The sequence below is a fragment of the Syzygium oleosum genome, unplaced genomic scaffold (genome assembly GCF_021117445.2).
Source record: "Syzygium oleosum isolate NSW1041296 unplaced genomic scaffold, Sole_v2.1 Sole_v2.37, whole genome shotgun sequence".
Taxonomy (NCBI): Eukaryota; Viridiplantae; Streptophyta; class Magnoliopsida; order Myrtales; family Myrtaceae; genus Syzygium; species Syzygium oleosum.
Window position 1 is genome coordinate 664,936 of NW_026607521.1, and position 17,839 is coordinate 682,774.

The window sequence follows — 17,839 nt, forward strand, 5'->3', positions numbered from 1 at the left end:
CCTTGTAGAAAATTCATACCATTTAAGAAATCAATTTAATCAATGATTGTTAATACTTGCTCTTTTTCCTTGCCAAAGTAACGTCAAGAATGACTAATATACCCTGCTTTAATATTTAATTTTATCTATTTATTATTTTTTATGCCTGTTAATTTTCACCTATAATTCCTTCCAATTTCTCCACTGTCACGCGCATCTCCGAAGAGCTTTTGCACAATCAACGAGCGAGAGAATGGCGTCGTCGTCGTCGTCGTCGGAGGGGGAGGATCGGAGGGCGTGGGTCCCGCTCGGCTCCCGGCCGGAGTTCGCCGACGTGGCGCCGCTGCCGCAGGACGACGGCCCGAGCCCCGTCGTGGCGATCGCCTACAGGGACGACTTCCGGGAGACCATGGACTACTTCCGATCCCTCTACAGCTCCCGCGAGCTCTCCCCTCGCGCCCTCCTCCTCACCTCCCTCGCCATCTCCTTCAACCCCGCCAACTACACCGTACGATTCTCTCTCTCTCTCCCTTTCTCCCTCTCGGATTCCTTGTCCATGGCGATAGCGATTGGTTTTCCCAAAGTTCGGCCGCCTTTGCTTCGATGGATGTCGGTCATCTCCTGCTTCGAGACGACGGGTTTTGCCTTTCTTGGGCTTTGCCCATGATTGCGGTTTCCTTTTGCAGGTGTGGCATTTCAGGCGTCAAGTGCTGGAGGCGCTCGATGCGGACTTGAACGACGAGCTCGGCTTTACTGAACATGTGGCCAAGGGGAACGCCAAGAACTACCAGCTTTGGTAAGTGGAACTCAGTTATATACGACTGCTCAATCGGATGCTCTAAAGGCGAGTGGGAATTACCTTAAAAATGGCTTCTTTTCTGCTCTGAATCTGATCTCTTAAATCCGCCGGCGGAAAGGTTAAGCTCCGGTTAGGAATGGTGTCGACAGTGTTATTCTTTTTTTATCTGAAATGGGTTCCTTTATGTCTAGTCTAGCTAGACTTGCTTGGCTTCTATAGAATTTCAAGTCCACGTTTAGTTCTTAGGATAACAATGATAGTTCGAGCATGTTGTGCGTTCGTGGATGCAGCATGTTGTTGAAATTACGGGGCATCTTAAGATATTTCTCGTTTATGTGCAGAGGATGTTTGGAACTCTAGTTTTCCTATTGCTCTGTTGACAAGTTGGAGCCTTTTTGGCTTTCATAACAGTCCTCGATGCTAGCTCCAGACTGATGGATTTAATATAGGAAGAATCACGACTAATTCAAAACAAGAGACACAAAACTCTTGGGGCTCCGTGTTTTGAGATTTTTGTGTATGCAGGTTCACACTCCCCTGGTGCCTCCTTAACTACTGTCTTTCTAACTGATAAAAAGAAAAGCTTGATTATAATTGCACAAAATTCTCCTTCTGTTGATCTGTGACATCCACCGTAATGGACACTCATGGTGATTATTAGTTCCTTTTAGGCCTTCCGGTGACTATTTGTCGAAGCCCATATTGCGCATCATTATTTCAGCTCATTGAAAACTTTCTACTATACGCTCAGTAGTTTGAATAACAACATCGTGTTTACTTTTCCATAACAAGTGCAATAACTACTCCTAAATATGCAACTTAAGGGAGACAAATCCCTAGATGATGACTTGAGTAGTGTCGCAAGTTTCTAAGTTGTATATTGCAAGGGTTACTCTTGCTCTTCATATCCAACTGTGAATGCCAAATTTTATGATGTTGGATTTAAATTCTTAACCAATGTAATGATATTTTCTTTCAGTCAGATACCACTGCATTAATTTTGTCTTCGTATTTTTACAGGCATCATCGGCGTTGGGTTGCTGAGAAGTTGGGATCTGATGCTGCATATAGGGAACTCGAGTTCACAAGGAAGATATTCTGCCTAGATGCTAAAAATTATCATGCCTGGTCTCATAGGCAGGTAGTGTATCTTTACCGCCGTTCTACCTTATCTGTGGGCATTCATGATGTGTGTCTGTATATGGCTTTTGACGACCATTAACTATCACTTCTTAGTCTCTGTCTTTATGGATGGTGGTCAAAGAAAAGAGCATGCATTGTGTTAGCCTCAATTGAGTTACTTATACCCGACAATTGGATTATGTTACGTTTGACCTGGTTTTGAATTGGTAAACTATCCAGCATAGTTTGATGAGAACCACTTTGTGAATTATCCTACTCTCTGGAGAGTTAGTCGGTGCTCCACCGGTGGGCCTTGCGCTTCCTCATCAATTAAAAATTATCCTGCATAATAGCAGAAACAGGATTTGAACCCTTCTTGTATATAGCATTCAGCTTACTGGATGCCTTTTGGTTTATTCAATAACCGTACTTGATATAGCACTACCTGTAAGTATCATTTGCGTACTACTGAAGTGGTAGTTCATCAATTGAGCCAGTTGAACCCATATCAGCCCCATACCATGTTTAGTCTGGTCCACTTTTGAAAATATTTACTGCAATTGTTTATAGATTTTTCGAATTGTCGGAGTGAAAATATTTCTTTGGTGCAGTGGGTTCTTCAGGCTCTAGGCGGTTGGGAGAATGAACTTGACTATTGTGCGCAACTTCTTGAGGAAGACGTGTTTAACAATTCTGCTTGGAATCAGGTATACTGAAACTTTTGAAGACGTAAATGGAATGCATTTAGAAAAAGCTTTTTAGGTCTTAAACACACACTAAAGATTATGCATCTGTTAAACCAATTCGATGCATTGGCTTGCAGAGGTACTTTGTCGTCACAAAATCTCCTTTCCTTGGAGGTCTAAAAGCTATGAGAGATTCTGAAGTTGATTATGCTATTGAAGCTATCAACTCGAATCCAGAGAACGAGAGCCCGTGGAGATACCTTCATGGCCTTTACAATGATGAAAATGACGCTCGGCTAAACGATTCTCGAGTGCCTTCAGCATGTCTGCGTGTTCTGAAAGCCAAAAGAAACTTCAAATTTGCTTTGAGTACACTGTTGGATCTGCTTTGCCTCGGTTTCAAACCTAACCAAGAAATAAGGGACACAATAACCTCTTTGAGGACTACAGATTCGGGTGAAGTAGGTTCAGACTCAGATCTGGCTAAATCAATTTGTTCTATATTGGGACGTGAAGATCCAATGAGAGCCAATTATTGGACGTGGCGAAGCAGCAAAACTTCCTCAAGCAGCTGAAGTCTGACATCCAATATGAACTGGCTTTTTTGTAAGCTGTTGACTCATGCCTTGAATTTTGCTCTGAATCCGCTTTTAGAAGGTGTTAGTAGGTAAGGATGCGTACCTAGTTCATAGTAAATTGCAAAGTGCAGATCTGCAACTCAATATGAGCACCTATCAGCCACTAACATGGCAGGCATATATTAGGGCTTTGTAGATTCAATTGTACTTCATGAGTCAGATGGCTCTTTGTCGTGAGGGGTCTTTCTTAACTTAAACTACTTGCTTGTTATGGACTCTATTGATGTAATTGCAGCATGATTCGATTGACGAAATAATTCCTGTCCTGCTCAGAAACCGCATCCGAGTCATTTTGCTCATCGGTCATGGGTTTGTGCGTGACGGTCAATACTAGATCTACCAATTTGTTGATGATCCGATGCCCATCGGTCATTGGTTAGTGCGTGACAGTCAATACTAGATCTACCAATTTGTTGATGATCTGACGCCGCGGTTTTCTTTTCTAGAGGGAGTTGTTAACGGGAAACAACATCAACAGCTCCCTGCGAGCATCGGCTTTGTCGATGCAAAATTCCAATCAAATCAAGATGGCTTGCATCCAAAGCTCGCGATCTCCTAACACTAATTAAGTAGCGATTCTGCCGGCGAAATTAGGGGAGCAAGTGCATTACGAGCCCTTTAACATTTCCCTCTTTGGTTAATTCACGCCTCAACATTCCATTAACAAAACCGAGAAAAAACCATGGGAAAGAGACATCGGCCGACCATGAAGAGGCACACATGCATACCAACAACTGAGGTCGTTTCCACTCAATTAGTTTTTCCATTAAAAAGAAAATCCCGACTGTACAAGCAATTCTTCCTATTCTTCTTTTTTTTTTTCCTCTTTTTTGGGCTATGTTGAGAAAAGAGAGGGGAAAGGGGACAAGAAAAGGGTTTTAACAGGAGAAATTTGCCTCATCCTCCGCAAATTTCAACAAAAAACTCAAAATTGAGTGCTTGAGATTACCCTCGACTCCTTTTCTGGTCTCGAATACTCCCTTTATAATCCTAGTGTAGAGCCTTTCAAGCTGAGGAATGACATAATTATCTGTACGCTCGATGAAGAGCTGCTTGACCGATGCCACTTGATCCGAAACATCAGAATCCAACATTGATGCGTCATTTGATCTACCGCTGTCATCGCCGTATTCCGTAGCTGCTTCGGGAGGTTCCGCAGTGCTGACGTCAGCAGGAGAGGGTTCAGGCCTCTCAGGAGCCACATCACTTGCCTCCGGATCATGGGACGACTTTGACAGACCTGAATCTTGGTTCCTTAACTTTTCTTCCTCTGGGGATACAGAAACGTATCATACACGTTGGTTTCCATCTTTCTAAACAAATATTAGGCTTAGCTTAAATATGAAGAGGCCTACAGAGAAGAATATGTTCGATCTCCCAGCCGTTTCACCTCATGTGAAGGGCATGGTAAATAGAGAGTAGATACTTCAAAAGACCGGATGCCATTAGGGAGTGCATAAGTGAGCAGGACTAATTAGAGAGACTTGGTATCTCGATCATATTGATGCAAACACCATAGTATCTCCAAGGAGTTGCTACAAAGTGGCACATCCAATACGCGCTTTTCTTTTTCCGCACATGTCCATAAACAAGCTTAACTTCGAAAAATTGCACTTTGGAGATGTTTCTGCATCCATGTCCAACTATTTTATTTACATTCACGAAAAACAAGTACTCTGTCCAATGTCCTACAGGAGCCCCCTTATTGTAATAGAATCCAGCACTGCCCCTATTTTAAACTAGGAAAAACCTTACTTTTTTATCCATGTGCTTTCACACTTCTTCTATATCAAGGCCGTGTACCTTTACTTAATCTAATCAAGTCCTTCCACTTTCAATAATTTCTAATTATGTCCATCCAACACCAAATCCGGCCAAATCTAGCTGATGTAGTGTGATGTTGGTAAATATTTTCTAATATTGATCTCCATATGCGGGTTCGCGTGGCTAAATTTTATCCACATCGCACTCCGACGTTGTCTAGATTGGTTAAATTATTCCGCATACGTTAACATGGGCATCTGCAAATTTTATTCGCATCATACTTTGGTGTTGTCTGATGACCATGTCAGCTAAATTTGGTACGATATGATGTCAGAGGGAATTGACTAGAAAATTTGTGAAAGTTGAAGGACTTAATTAGACAAATTAAAAGGACAGGAATTTGATTAGAAAAAGCGTGAAAGTACTAAGTTGAATTTTCCCATTAATCTAAGATCTTTATGCCTTCAAAAACAAATTTACAGAATGCGGCAAATCAAATAGTATAAAGATTGTTAGGTAAATCTTGAAAGAGCTACTGGCTGCATCATTATAGTTCTTCTAGCAAAAATTTCATTGAAACATTTCAGAATAGATGCGCAAGAAAGTGATTGTACCTGCATGTTGGCCATCAAGGTTCTTCTTCGGTCGTTTCAGCGCCACATAGCTTTGGTCTAAATTTAACTCTGGCTGGACATTCCGAAGTCGAGCACTTGCTCTAGTAACTGTTCCAAGATGCACAGCAGGGGTCGAAGGAAAGGTTGACCCAGCTAAATCATCTGGCAAGTTGATTGGGCCACCTTGAGCAGCAATCTTGTCACAGTATGTAACCAGGGCAGGGTCCATCTGTGACAACATTCCATACACCTGAAGGGGGAAAAAAGGGTTTAAATTATTTCCATGTACAGCAACCTCGATGTCCCAGAAAAAGTGAAGGAGGAGAAATTACATACCGCATCACGAAGCTCATGAGCTCTGCTAACAATTCTAGCGCCATTGTAGTCATCTCCATTATAAGCCTGAAAGTAAGATATTAAGAGGAAAAAGCTTACAACAAGGAAACTTTGAGATGTCCAAAAGCCCAGTCGGCATGAGTCTCGTAATTTTGAATGGTATTTCTACCACTAAGACATATAATATCCACGCCAAAAGAAAGTAACATTTTAGTGTCAATATGCTGAAAATGAGAAGGGCAGTTCTACAATGTCAGCTGACTGTCAAAAAATGCCGATAAACTAATTACTACCCTTCTTGTCATAACATCGAGTAAAAAAAAATTTCAGATCCCTCATGTAAGAGGAAAAATTTGCAGTCTTGACTAGTTGATGATTGGTGCACCTAAAGACATCGCCGTGTAGAATCTCTTTTTTTTTGGTAAGGGAACCCGTGTAGATTCTCTAATAAAGGAAAACTCCAACATAGGCACCACATTCTAAAGAAAGATTAGAAACAAGTGTAACACGTGCACGATCATCAAATATTACAGCATGTATTAGAGGAGCGTGCAACAACACCAGTCAATACTATTAAAGACAACATCGATGATTGTGTAGAAATTGGCAACCAGATCAATGTAAGTTTGCAGGATCACAAGGAGTCCACACCAACAGTGATAAATTCACAAATTCATATGACAATCAAATGACATAAGGCGCATTTGAAATGAGCAGAGTAAAATCCTTTCAATTACCTCAGAGCATCAAATCTTATCATAAATCAAGTGTGAGCTCATTTGCTTTGGTGCTATCTCGAAGATCTATGATTTGGTAGCAATCGGGCAAAGCTAATCAGCAGACTAAGGTGGCAAATACAGAAATTAAGGTGAAGTTATGATTCTTTAATAGTACATGTTCTTATCTCTCTAAGTCTATCATATATGCACACCACAATAGGTGTCTTCTTTAGCCAGCTATGGAACATAGCAATAAAATCAAAGCTCTTCATACTATGCAGTTTCCTATCCGCAAATTACCCAGGGAAATACTTCAATTAATAATTGATATATGGACTAGAATATACTGAGAGAAACATATCGAGAGCCATACTTTTGCGTTAGTAACAATTAGATCCACATCCTGCAGGAATGCTAAACATGTAATGTACTGTCCAGAGTCAACATGCTGCAGTACAGTGGACACGTCCATCGGGTTCTGAATGATCGAACGATAGTTTGGAGCATCTTCATCTGTCACTGGATAATGAAAGACACTAAATCTTTTGTCATACAGAATCCTGCAATCCATCAGACAGCAATGTCAGGGAAAATAGTGAATCTCTTCTGAATTGTATGTTGCTTAAAACCACTAGCTCATTCACTTCCAGAACATCATTTGCATCTTACTAAAAAATGCCCACTATCCAGGATTTTAATTTTATAGCCCACAGCCGCCATAAGCATAATTGCGCGTTGATCAACAAAATGAACCCCATGGTCTGACTCCAAATAATCCATCAATCAGCCCAACGTTCTCCAGGAACTTACCCCAAAACGAAAAAATAAATTAGGGAGTTAAGCCTCAGATCAGTATACCTGTTGCAAATATCTCTAAGGCACATACGCAGTCGTCGAAGTGCATGCTGCTCAGCCTCAAACTTAGCTTTCAGTTCAGAGGCCTTTGGGCCAGTTGCTACTTTAGGTGCCTTGGGAAGATCGGGAAGACACACAGATCTTGGGCATTCTTTTGTGATAACGTCAGAAGCGACTGACAAGGCAGCTTCTATTAAATTGTTGAAAAAGGAATCTCTATCTTCAACGGATGGTCTCTCCACTTGATAGCTGGTAAAAACAAAATTAAACATATAACTCTATCTTACAGCCATGCACATAAACAAATGAATTGCTTATATGCACAGGTGATCTCGCACAAACAAACTGAATGTATCATAACTATAGCCGGCTTATAAGCAACACGTACACGGTACGTGGAGGGAAAATCAAAGTGACATCCTTATCAAGCTGGTCAGGTGCTTCTACTGATACTCCAAGCAATAATACAGGCAAGTCTGATGGCAATTCCTCCAAGAGAGTCAGTAGGACAGCCCTCAACTGATCATGTGCCTGCAAAATTAACCGATCAAGATCATTGGCAGAAGAACATAAACCAAAAATGCTGTATCTATTATACACAAACAACCGATTCACACTGAATCTCGAGAAGGGTCGGTTGTAGCATCAAAAGGGATAAATCACAAATGCATATGCACTCACTGTTTCCCACCAAAGATGGAACTGAGGTAAATAAAGTATTGATGGGGTAGTTCTCCTGGCTTCACCAAATATATGAACCAATGCTTCTTCAGGTGTCTTCGCGCTAGGATCTGAAAGAAGAGACGGAAGTCCAAGAGAATGCACGGGGAACTTCTCCAGTTCATGCAAGATAGCAGGCCCGAGATGATCCTGTCAGACTAAAGCAGTAAGTTTACTTAGTCTAATACTCACAGAAACAAACTATTCAAATCAAGTGGTTCCAAGCAAATTACCAGCCCAACGCCTTCATTACCACACAGCAATAGCCGAGGTCTATACACTAAAGGGATTGCAGAACCATACGATAGCATAGAAAGCTTGGTTAAATCGGACGAAACTGCTAGAGGAAGAAAAATATCAGAGATACAGGCCATGGCTTTCTGCAGGTGTCTCTTTAGGCATGGTGCAACTGCCGAGGACAATGGTCTAGACTGCACTATGGAGCCTCTGTGAGCAGCGGGTGTGATTGTTGACATGGCTTCAATAAAGTGATATTTTTCAACCATGACAGAATCAACATCTATCAAAAATTTATCGTCGCTGGTGTAAACTTGAGGATATCTTTCACGGAAGGCACGTATAGCAGCTTCAGTGCACAAAGCCTTCAAATCTGCACCACAATATCCAACACAGCTAGCTGCAAGTTCCTGCCTCAGCTCCTCTGATGGAGGCTTCTTCCACTTGCGAGTGTGTATGTCTAATATTTCTGCGCGTGCCTCGCAACCCGGCAGGGGAAAGTTAAATTCACGATCAAATCGTCCAGGCCGACGAAGAGCCCCGTCAATGGCATCAATCCTGTTTGTAGCTCCAATTAGAACAACTTGCCCACGAGAATCAAGACCATCCATCAAGGCAAGCAAAGTCGACACGATGGAATTGTGAATTTGTTCTTGCTTGCTAGACCGTACAGGAGCAAGACCATCTATTTCATCAAAGAATATAATGGAAGGTTGATTCCTTTGCGCTTCCTCGAAAAGCAGCTTTAACTGTCTCTCAGCCTCACCAACCCACTTGCTAAGCACATCAGCACCCTTCCGCATATAAAAGCTGACTTTCTGACCAGCCCTTGAAGCAGCACAAGCTAACGCCCTTGCAATCAGCGTTTTCCCTGTGCCAGGTGGACCACACAACAACACACCTCTGGGTGGAGTTATGTGATAACTTGCAAAGAAATCAGGATATAGTAAGGGAAAGAAGACCATTTCCTTCAGAGCATCAATATACTCAGAGAGGCCACCAATATCATCAAAACTCACACTATCATCGACCTGTAAAGGCTGGATATCTGCCCCACCCTTAGAACTAGGGCCAGCAGTTTGGATCCCACTAGTCAAGGCAGCAAGGGCATCACCCTGATGACCCCAACCAGATGCAGCAACATTCAATCCCCAGGCTGTTGTGCCATGCATATCTAGTCCCCCGAAGAGCCAGGGAGCTCCTGAGCGGTTTCCACCTCGTCCCCAGGGAATTGCAGGTCCTTGATCCAGCTCATCTACAAGAAGTGAATCGTCGGAATCTTCAGCCCTTCCGATACGGTGCCGTTTATGAACCCGAGAGGTGCCCTTTCTAACATCTCTACTGACCTTATTCCCCATTCCTTGATGCAATATTCTTCTCGGAGATCTTGGTCTTTGCTTCCCAGTATCCATAGAAAGTCTTCGCACTTCCGCACGATTACGAAGATCGTACCTTCTCCGACCCTCCTGTTCATCTTCAACCTCGTCATCATCAGCATCCTCTTCTCCTTCATCTTCACCATCACCGTCACCCCCGCGATCGCCCTCATCCTCCCCATCCCCCTCATCCTCATTCTCGGCATCTTCTCCATCACCATTTTCAGCTCCATCTTGGTCAGCCTTCTCATCAGATGTGCCGTGTTCTTCATCATCTGAATGCAAATTGTTTTGTCCCGCGATGGCATTCGAATGACGAGGCCGCAAGCCTTCACGACGAGGCGCTGATCTCTTCTCCACAATTTTTCTACGTTGTGGAGTTGATAGCTCATCATGACTTGCATTATTATCTATTCGTCTCCTTGAAGATCTATAACTCTTTATCTGAGAAAAATGTTACTAAACTTCAGGACCAATTACTAATTAAGCCAGGACCGCTACCGACACAGGAACTTTGACATCCAGCTACCGCAAGATGATTCCAAATTTTTATGATACCATGTTAACTCAATAAAAGAAAGAGTCGACTCACCATCAGGTCTTCGTCCTCCATGCCAGAACTGTCTGTATAGCCATCAAAATGCACCGAGACCCTCTTCCTGGAAGAACGCCGGAGGTTGGTCGCCATTGACTATGGAACATACGAGATAACTATTATTTCTAATTTTAACTCAATTTAGTCTTACTCCAAAGGAAAGTGGGGCAAGGGGGAACGCAGTCAAATGTCATTCGACAACCCACACAGTCCATGAGAATGAAGAACAGGTACGAAACATGCATCACATAAGTACATATGAAAAGATACCAAAATGCGCATGCAATGCGGCATGTGTATCAATCTCAATCCGCATACAAATCAAATTCCTCCACGCCCACCACTAGTGATGAACCAGCCAACAACCCAAGCCGCACGGCCCGCGAGAGGAAGCACCTACCGTGGAATTAGGGGTTCGGTCGGACCGAGTCCCCGGGCGCAGCAACCTCGCAATCTGAGAAGCCGCCGTCCTCGTCTTGGTCTTGCTCTTCTTGGTGCGGATGATGGACGGATTGTAGTAGAAGTAGGTGCGGCCATAAATCTTCGGCCTCCGCCGGAGCCTATCGCTGGTGCGCACGGGCCTCGGGACGGGCACGTCCCCTTGACCGGACCGCTTGGGATACATAGCCGGTTGCTGAGGGCCTCAATCGCTACAGGCTCCCACGGAAAGACGACATTGACGAGCGCACCAAGCCTCGCGGCACCACCGGGACACGCCGCGACCAAGGGTCACCGAAACCGCTCGTTAGCCCGCGATCTGGACCGCCGGACGCGGCGTCATCCAGCGATCCCGGTGGCCGGAAGGAGGGGGAGGAGGAGGAGGAGAGGATGGGGCAAGGAAGAGAAGGGAAGAAACTGGCGCAAGACGAAACCCTAGAGCTGAAGCTGAAGGCAAGAGGAAGAGGAAGAGGAAGACTACCTCGCGTCACGTGCTGGGCGCGTGCACGCTCTCTCTCTCTCTCTCTCTCTCTCTTTGGGATTAAGGTTTAAGATTTGGGCTAGACTCTAAACATGACTAAGCAAATTTTCTATTATTATTATTATATTTATTATGGAATAAAAAATGACCATATTGTTTTAGGAATTAGGAAAATTCTCTGAAAATACGAGGATGTTCGAAGTTGGATGTGGGTGTCCACGTCGATAATGTCGAAAATTCCTATATTTAGGAATTCGAGTTCTCTATTATTTATTAAACATATAAAATTTACTCAAAATAAATAATAGGTAAATAATAATAAGTAAATTGTTCAGTTGATCTAGTTTAAAGAATATAAATAGTAACATTTTCACCCACGTCAATAAATGGCAAAAAAATAGAAGTTTCTTTATTTGGGATAATAGATCTGATAAATGGATTGCCCCGATAAGCCCAAGCCCGCCAAGCCCAAATGCGTTAATTGGGCGGGCTTGGAAGTAGCCCACTCTGTCTTTCAAACTAAGCCTACTCTCTCTCTCTCTCTCTTTATTTCTTTTTTCTAATTCAAGTCTAATTCGGAATTTCATCTTGCATCAATTTATTTTTCCTTTATTTTTTTCGGGGTGGTACTAAATTTAAGCAGAAGAAGATACGCCCACCCAACGGGAAAATTTGTTACGAAATTCCATCGCACGTATATCCAATCAATCGAAAAGATATACGTTAAAGGTTGCGTTTGATAGGTCGGATAAGACAACAAACTATCATATCCGGCATTTGGTAACATTTCTTCGATCCAACCGGATAAAACACAAAATGAAAGCCATATGAGATAAATTTTTCTAATAGATAACTTAACAATGATAAAGTGATGGACATCGTCACTTCAGATCACTACATGTTCATTGTTGCCTCCCGCTATTGACAAGGCTATACCAGAATTATGTGCGAGTCTAATGTTTGTTGAGAATCGTCATACTCTTGAGATCAATTTCGCAAAGACTGTTGCTTGTTGACGACAGTGGTCACGAGGGTTTGAGTTGTCACATACTAAAAGAGTCGATTGGAGATGGGATTTTCAAACAAGAAGAACTTCCAAAGAATTTCAATCCTATTTGGGTGCATTTGGTTGTCAAGATAAAAGTAAGGATAGGATATTTTTTATCCTATCATGTATTTGATAGATTTTTAGGATAAGATAAAGTCGGATATAAAAGGAATATAGCCCGGATAAAAAATTTCTAGAGGAGAGTTGAGATAAACCCGGATGGGATTTCTCTTATCTAGCTATTTTTCAGAAAACCCTACGCTCTTCTTTTCTTTCTCCTTCGTTCACATGCGTAACTCCTCTCACATCGAAGTTTCACGAAACCAAACTACGAAAGTAGCGAAAGTTGAAACGTCTTCTTCTCCGTAGCTCTAATCTGACGAATTTAAGGAGCTTCAATCCGTGAAATCTGGTTGGTTGCACATTGCTCGGTAGGTATGTTGAAATTATCTAGGGGCGGTGAGTAAACATAGTTTTATCAATGGATCTCAGTACCCGCAATATTTTGCAGCATTTCACTGTCAGATGGTGGCGAGCTACTACTACAGAAGACTTTGCAGAGCGAATTAACATCCTGCACGAAATCCAACCTAAACTGGCCATTGACCGGCAGTAGAGTAAAAATGCATCCATGAATTAGCATAGACAACGTGGAATTCGGGTAATACTTTGCCAAAATAGCTTCTCTTGACACCTTCAAAGTTATATAGTCCTCCAGCATCAACCAATTAGTTTTTTCAACATGCGGCCCTGTTCTTCATAGAATTCATGAGTTGCTACCTAACAATTGATAGAAGCATCACCAACTATATCACGGGGTTCTCCTCTAGGCTTCCAGAATCCACCTTCAGCCCCCTTGTTCTCCATTGAGTTCACAAAGCACCACGTATTTTCTGCTAAGATCAATTATGGCTAGTAATGTTAGTCAGCACGTGCATTAGAGTAGCAAACCTTGTGAATTTGTGACAACAGGTTTTGTCATTTTTTGTCACGCAAAGATATTTTTATGATGATGAGATTGATATTATTTCATGGACACTGCATAGGGGCATATATGTATTTTATATTGGTATCCGGTTCTTACCAAACAATGGATAAGATAGGATATAAAAATATCCGACTTTAAATTCAAAATTCACCAAACAGTAGATAAGATATGACAAAATCTCATGACTTATTATCCTATCTTGATTAGAAATCCGGACGATCAAACGTAGCTTTTTAGGTTTTATATTTTCAAAGATTTCAACTTCTATATTAGGTTGCACCAAATAAATAATGATATATATTTATACAATTTAGAGAATATTTGGAGGATTTTATCTTATTATATCTTTAGTCCGAATCCGAATAATCAAATGCAGCCCGAGCGAATAACTTTCTAGTTGATTGAATGTGCAGGTGAAGGTCATGATACATCCAGCATCCAAGAACCGAACCGATATTATTTTACCGGTCGATCACGCTAATCGCAGACCTAGTCCTGCGCGATCAACGGTCGCGATGCCATTTAATTTCGTGGACACGGGTGGTGACGCGCGTCCCTTGTCCCGGAGAGAGACTTTTACACGTGGCGAGGTCCCATTGGAGAGTGATCCAAAGTGAGAATCCACGTGGGATCGACGGAAGAATCCAAATCCAAATTCCTCTGTTCTTGCCTCTATCCATACATACATATGTTACATATGTAATTATGTACGATAGAAAATCCAGGCTGTGCTGGGCGACTGTCCCCAGCACCACCCAAGAGCCGCCAGCCGTATAGAGAGAATCTCCCACAAGGTCGGTCAAGCCATTTGCCGTCCGTCCATCCTCTCTCTCTCTCCCACAAGGTCGGTCATGGCGTCTCCATCGTTCCCGACGCGATTGATTCGAACCAGAGTTCGTGTTCTTGCTCGCGAGCATTTCTCGGGGGGACGAGCTCTGCAACGGCTCTCCGTCTCGCGAATTTGACCGTCGAACGTCGTTTCCCTTTTTTCAGGTCGCCGGCTGGTCGTTGCTGGGGGGGGCGCGGGATGGTGCTCTTCTCCAAGAGCGTGTCGGCTCTCCGCGGCTTGCGTTCTTCCGCTGTGAGATTCCCGCCTCCTCTTCCGTTTCCCGTCGTCTGTTTTTTGTGGTCTTTGCTTTCGACCCATTTCGTCTGCTGTCGTCGATGACGAGTTTGATGTTCGGGTTCTTGCTTCTGGGGTCTGTTGAGCCTTTTTGGGAAAAAAGAAAAAATTTCGTGGGCACGTCGTCTGATGGAAGATATTCGTTAATGTTCTGTTAAGAATGCCCAAATTTCTCTTCTTCTTTTTTTAAAGCTACGTATTAATGGAGCGAGGAGGACATCGTCCTCTTGTGTTTCATGATCGAGAGTTGCTGCAGAGCATTTTCTCAAGATTTAGGCGGTGACCCACGATCACAAACGGTGTGTTCGTTCATTCTTAACATTACATAAGAAGAGTTTTTGTTTGTGGGGCAGGTTGGCTACGAGGTTGGTTCATACTTGGTGAGAAGTTGTAAGACGGGAGGTTCATTGGATCATTACGGCACGTCAATGTATACAACCTGTGCTAAGCTGTGCGAGGATCCTTCCAAAGAGAGCTCTCCTTCTGATATGTTGATCGATTCTTTCGGAAGGCTCCACACTTACTTGAGGATCTCCTTAACGGAGCGTTGCAATCTGAGGTGTCAATACTGTATGCCAGCAGAAGGGGTAGAACTTACTCCGAGCTCTCAGCTTCTTTCGCCGAATGAGATCGTCAGTTTAGCAAATCTGTTTGTTACCTCCGGTGTCAACAAGATTCGATTGACTGGGGGAGAGCCGACCATCAGGAAAGATATCGAAGACATATGCTTGCAGTTGTCTAGTCTTAAAGGGTTAAAGACACTAGCCATGACAACCAATGGAATCACTCTTGCCAGGAAACTTCCCAAGCTTAAAGAGTTTGGCCTTAATTCTATCAATATCAGCTTAGATACGTTGGTGCCGGCCAAATTTGAATTCTTGACCAGACGCAAGGGGCATGAGAAGGTCTTGGAATCTATCAATGCTGCTATTGATCTTGGCTACAATCCTGTGAAAGTATTCATCTTCTCCAGCTCAGTTCATTTTCTTACCGAGAATAGAATTTGAAAATCAACGATTGTTAGGTTATGTTTTTCTCCGCAATCAGTTTTTGACTAGCCCAGTGGTTTACTCCAGGTGAACTGTGTTGTTATGCGTGGCGTCAATGATGATGAGATATGTGATTTTGTGGAGTTGACTCGAAGTAGACCAATTAATGTGCGATTTATTGAGTTCATGCCTTTCGATGGAAACGTTTGGAATGTGAAGAAACTAGTGCCATACTATGAAATGCTAGATAAAGTGGTAAGGTAAAATACACGTGATACAGCACATGAATTTTCTCTTAGCCTCTCAGACAGGCTCTGAGTATGCTGTCCTCTCTGAACAGGTTGTGAAATATCAAGGCCTTCAGAGAATTCAGGATCACCCTTCAGAAACAGCCAAGAATTACAGGATAGATGGGCATCACGGTACGGTTTCTTTCATCACGTCAATGACTGAGCATTTTTGTGCTGGTTGCAATAGATTGCGACTTTTAGCTGACGGGAACTTCAAAGTATGCTTATTTGGGCCCTCAGAGGTGAATTGCATCTCCTGCTTGTTAAATTCTATTATAATTACACGTGGCATTCATTTTAGCTTGTGGGAGTATAGTCTTATATCTTTCTAAAAAATTTTCTTCTTTATCTCTTTATGTGTTGAGATGGACATTGAGATGGCTCAAGCACTGTAAACCTTTGTTGTTGCGTCAATTCATAGTTAATGCTCCCCTCCCCTAAAAAAAAAACACACACACACACATTATGCTGTCATATTAGCCGTTAAATGTGTTAGAGCTGTTACCTTCCGACTGATATTTAATATCCTTTTGCACTTCTTTGCTGTCTGCAGGTTAGCTTAAGAGATCCCCTTCGTGCCGGTGCTGAGGAAGACGAGCTCAGGGAAATAATTAGTTCAGCGGTACGCAGTTTGCCTCTCATGATTCCATGGTCTTCACACTGTCCTAGATTATTTGCATAAGCCAACAGTTTTTCTACAACTTCGGGTTTTTTTAATATTCTGTTCTTTGTGGGCACTGCCTGGCATTTTTTGTTTCTTCTCCTTTCTTCTCTTTTTGATTTGAGGCATGACAAACCACAGAAGGCTGTGTTGCTTTGTCTAAATTAGATTTATACTACTGGCTTCTGATCGACGTCGCACACTTCTTTGCTTTAGGTCAAAAGAAAGAAAGCTGCGCATGCTGGAATGTTTGACATTGCGAAGACTGCGAATAGGCCGATGGTACATATAGGTGGCTAAGAAATGGTATTTACTGAACTCCTATTCTCATAGGATTTTGTTAAGGGCACTTGTTATACATCTCAATAAAGAAAATTTATCATTTCCAAAGCAGTGGTTTTCTTGTGTTATGTGTAATGAATGCATTGAAGATGAAAATATTTATTTTTTAGTTCTGGTCAATTGTGCCCCGGGAGCATTCATGAACAAGACCCTTCTCATAAATTCTCTATCTCTGAGCAAATTGAAATTTTAGAATATTTTGTCGATTCTCGTGCCATGTTCTATGCACTTAATGGTATGTAATATTGCCACACTTCCATTTCAGATTCCTCAAATTCTGAACTTAATTTTCTGGAGCAAGCAAAGAAGGATGCCAAGAAATTGCACACAGCCTGGAGAATGCCAGACAACAGCATGGCATGCAATATCTTTTTGTGGATATATCTTTTATAGATGCCGTGTAAGCATGCGATGCATACCTCTGTTTTGCCAAATGATTCATTGACCATACTTTAGAAAAAGCTCTTTTGTGAGCTTTACTTTTGTTGCATTACAGATAGAATCAAAGTTGTCACACCTATGTTCTTGCTAATGTAAAAAAGGTGGTACGAAATCCGAGCATCAATTAAGATCTTTCAGATGTTATATACCCATCTGATATATGTAGTAATCAACAGAAGTCATGGCCCTCAATAATGTCTCTCTGTTGAAAAGATGTGATTCAAGAGTTTCAACTGATTTTATGAATATATGAAGCCGGATTATTTTGCTGATGTAAGATTCAGTAGAATTTTTTTTTTGGATTTCTGCTCTCTCAATGTCGTCATTGATAAACTTGCAGCAGTTGAGAGTTGTTGTCGAATTAATATTTACGAGTAAATCTTCACCTGCTATGAGCTATACAGGGCCTGCTAATTCAACTGGAAATATTCTGCAACACTAAAGAATACATGAAGGGAGTTTCATGTATACTGAGTATATTTCTAGGGTAGGAGTTTCATAAAGGGATTGCCCTTTTGGAGTGAGATTTCTTAATTGATTCTTAAGCACCGATGGTCTAGATGAATTATTGGAAGTGAAGTGTGCTTTCGATTAGTTC

At 42.2% G+C, this 17,839-nt stretch overlaps 3 protein-coding genes across 5 annotated transcripts; 2 read left to right on the forward strand and 1 right to left on the reverse strand.

Moving 5' to 3' along the window:
- The first annotated feature begins 177 nt into the window (after window positions 1-177).
- LOC115688538 (protein farnesyltransferase/geranylgeranyltransferase type-1 subunit alpha) lies at window positions 178-3,481 on the forward strand. The gene is given in 6 exon segments (XM_030614361.2): window positions 178-487; window positions 666-775; window positions 1,799-1,919; window positions 2,512-2,607; window positions 2,724-3,140; window positions 3,142-3,481. Coding segments are annotated over 6 exon segments (1,026 nt in total). The 5' UTR covers window positions 178-232; the 3' UTR covers window positions 3,169-3,481.
- Window positions 3,482-3,967: 486 nt separating this feature from the next.
- On the reverse strand, window positions 3,968-11,359 carry LOC115688546 (ATPase family AAA domain-containing protein At1g05910). Its single transcript, XM_030614382.2, has 10 exons — window positions 10,841-11,359; window positions 10,438-10,536; window positions 8,466-10,289; window positions 8,194-8,382; window positions 7,901-8,043; window positions 7,516-7,761; window positions 7,031-7,217; window positions 5,939-6,004; window positions 5,603-5,852; window positions 3,968-4,494 (listed from the first exon to the last, which is right to left on the reverse strand). The coding sequence occupies exons 1-10, from the start codon at window positions 11,063-11,065 to the stop codon at window positions 4,103-4,105; spliced, it is 3,621 nt and encodes a 1,206-aa protein (XP_030470242.1). The 5' UTR covers window positions 11,066-11,359; the 3' UTR covers window positions 3,968-4,102.
- Window positions 11,360-14,103: 2,744 nt separating this feature from the next.
- Window positions 14,104-17,365, forward strand: LOC115688584 (GTP 3',8-cyclase, mitochondrial). Of its 3 annotated transcripts, XM_030614440.2 has the most exons (8): window positions 14,104-14,239; window positions 14,389-14,476; window positions 14,872-15,474; window positions 15,595-15,762; window positions 15,848-16,039; window positions 16,351-16,419; window positions 16,675-16,764; window positions 17,066-17,365. In XM_030614440.2, the coding sequence occupies exons 2-7, from the start codon at window positions 14,423-14,425 to the stop codon at window positions 16,756-16,758; spliced, it is 1,170 nt and encodes a 389-aa protein (XP_030470300.1). In that variant the 5' UTR covers window positions 14,104-14,239; window positions 14,389-14,422; the 3' UTR covers window positions 16,759-16,764; window positions 17,066-17,365. The 3 variants fall into 3 exon arrangements, with proteins under 3 accessions (XP_030470300.1, XP_056161420.1, XP_056161419.1); XM_056305444.1 differs by lacking the exon at window positions 14,104-14,239 and having other exon boundaries at window positions 14,265-14,476; XM_056305445.1 differs by lacking the exons at window positions 14,104-14,239; window positions 15,595-15,762 and having other exon boundaries at window positions 14,259-14,476.
- Window positions 17,366-17,839: the final 474 nt, after the last annotated feature.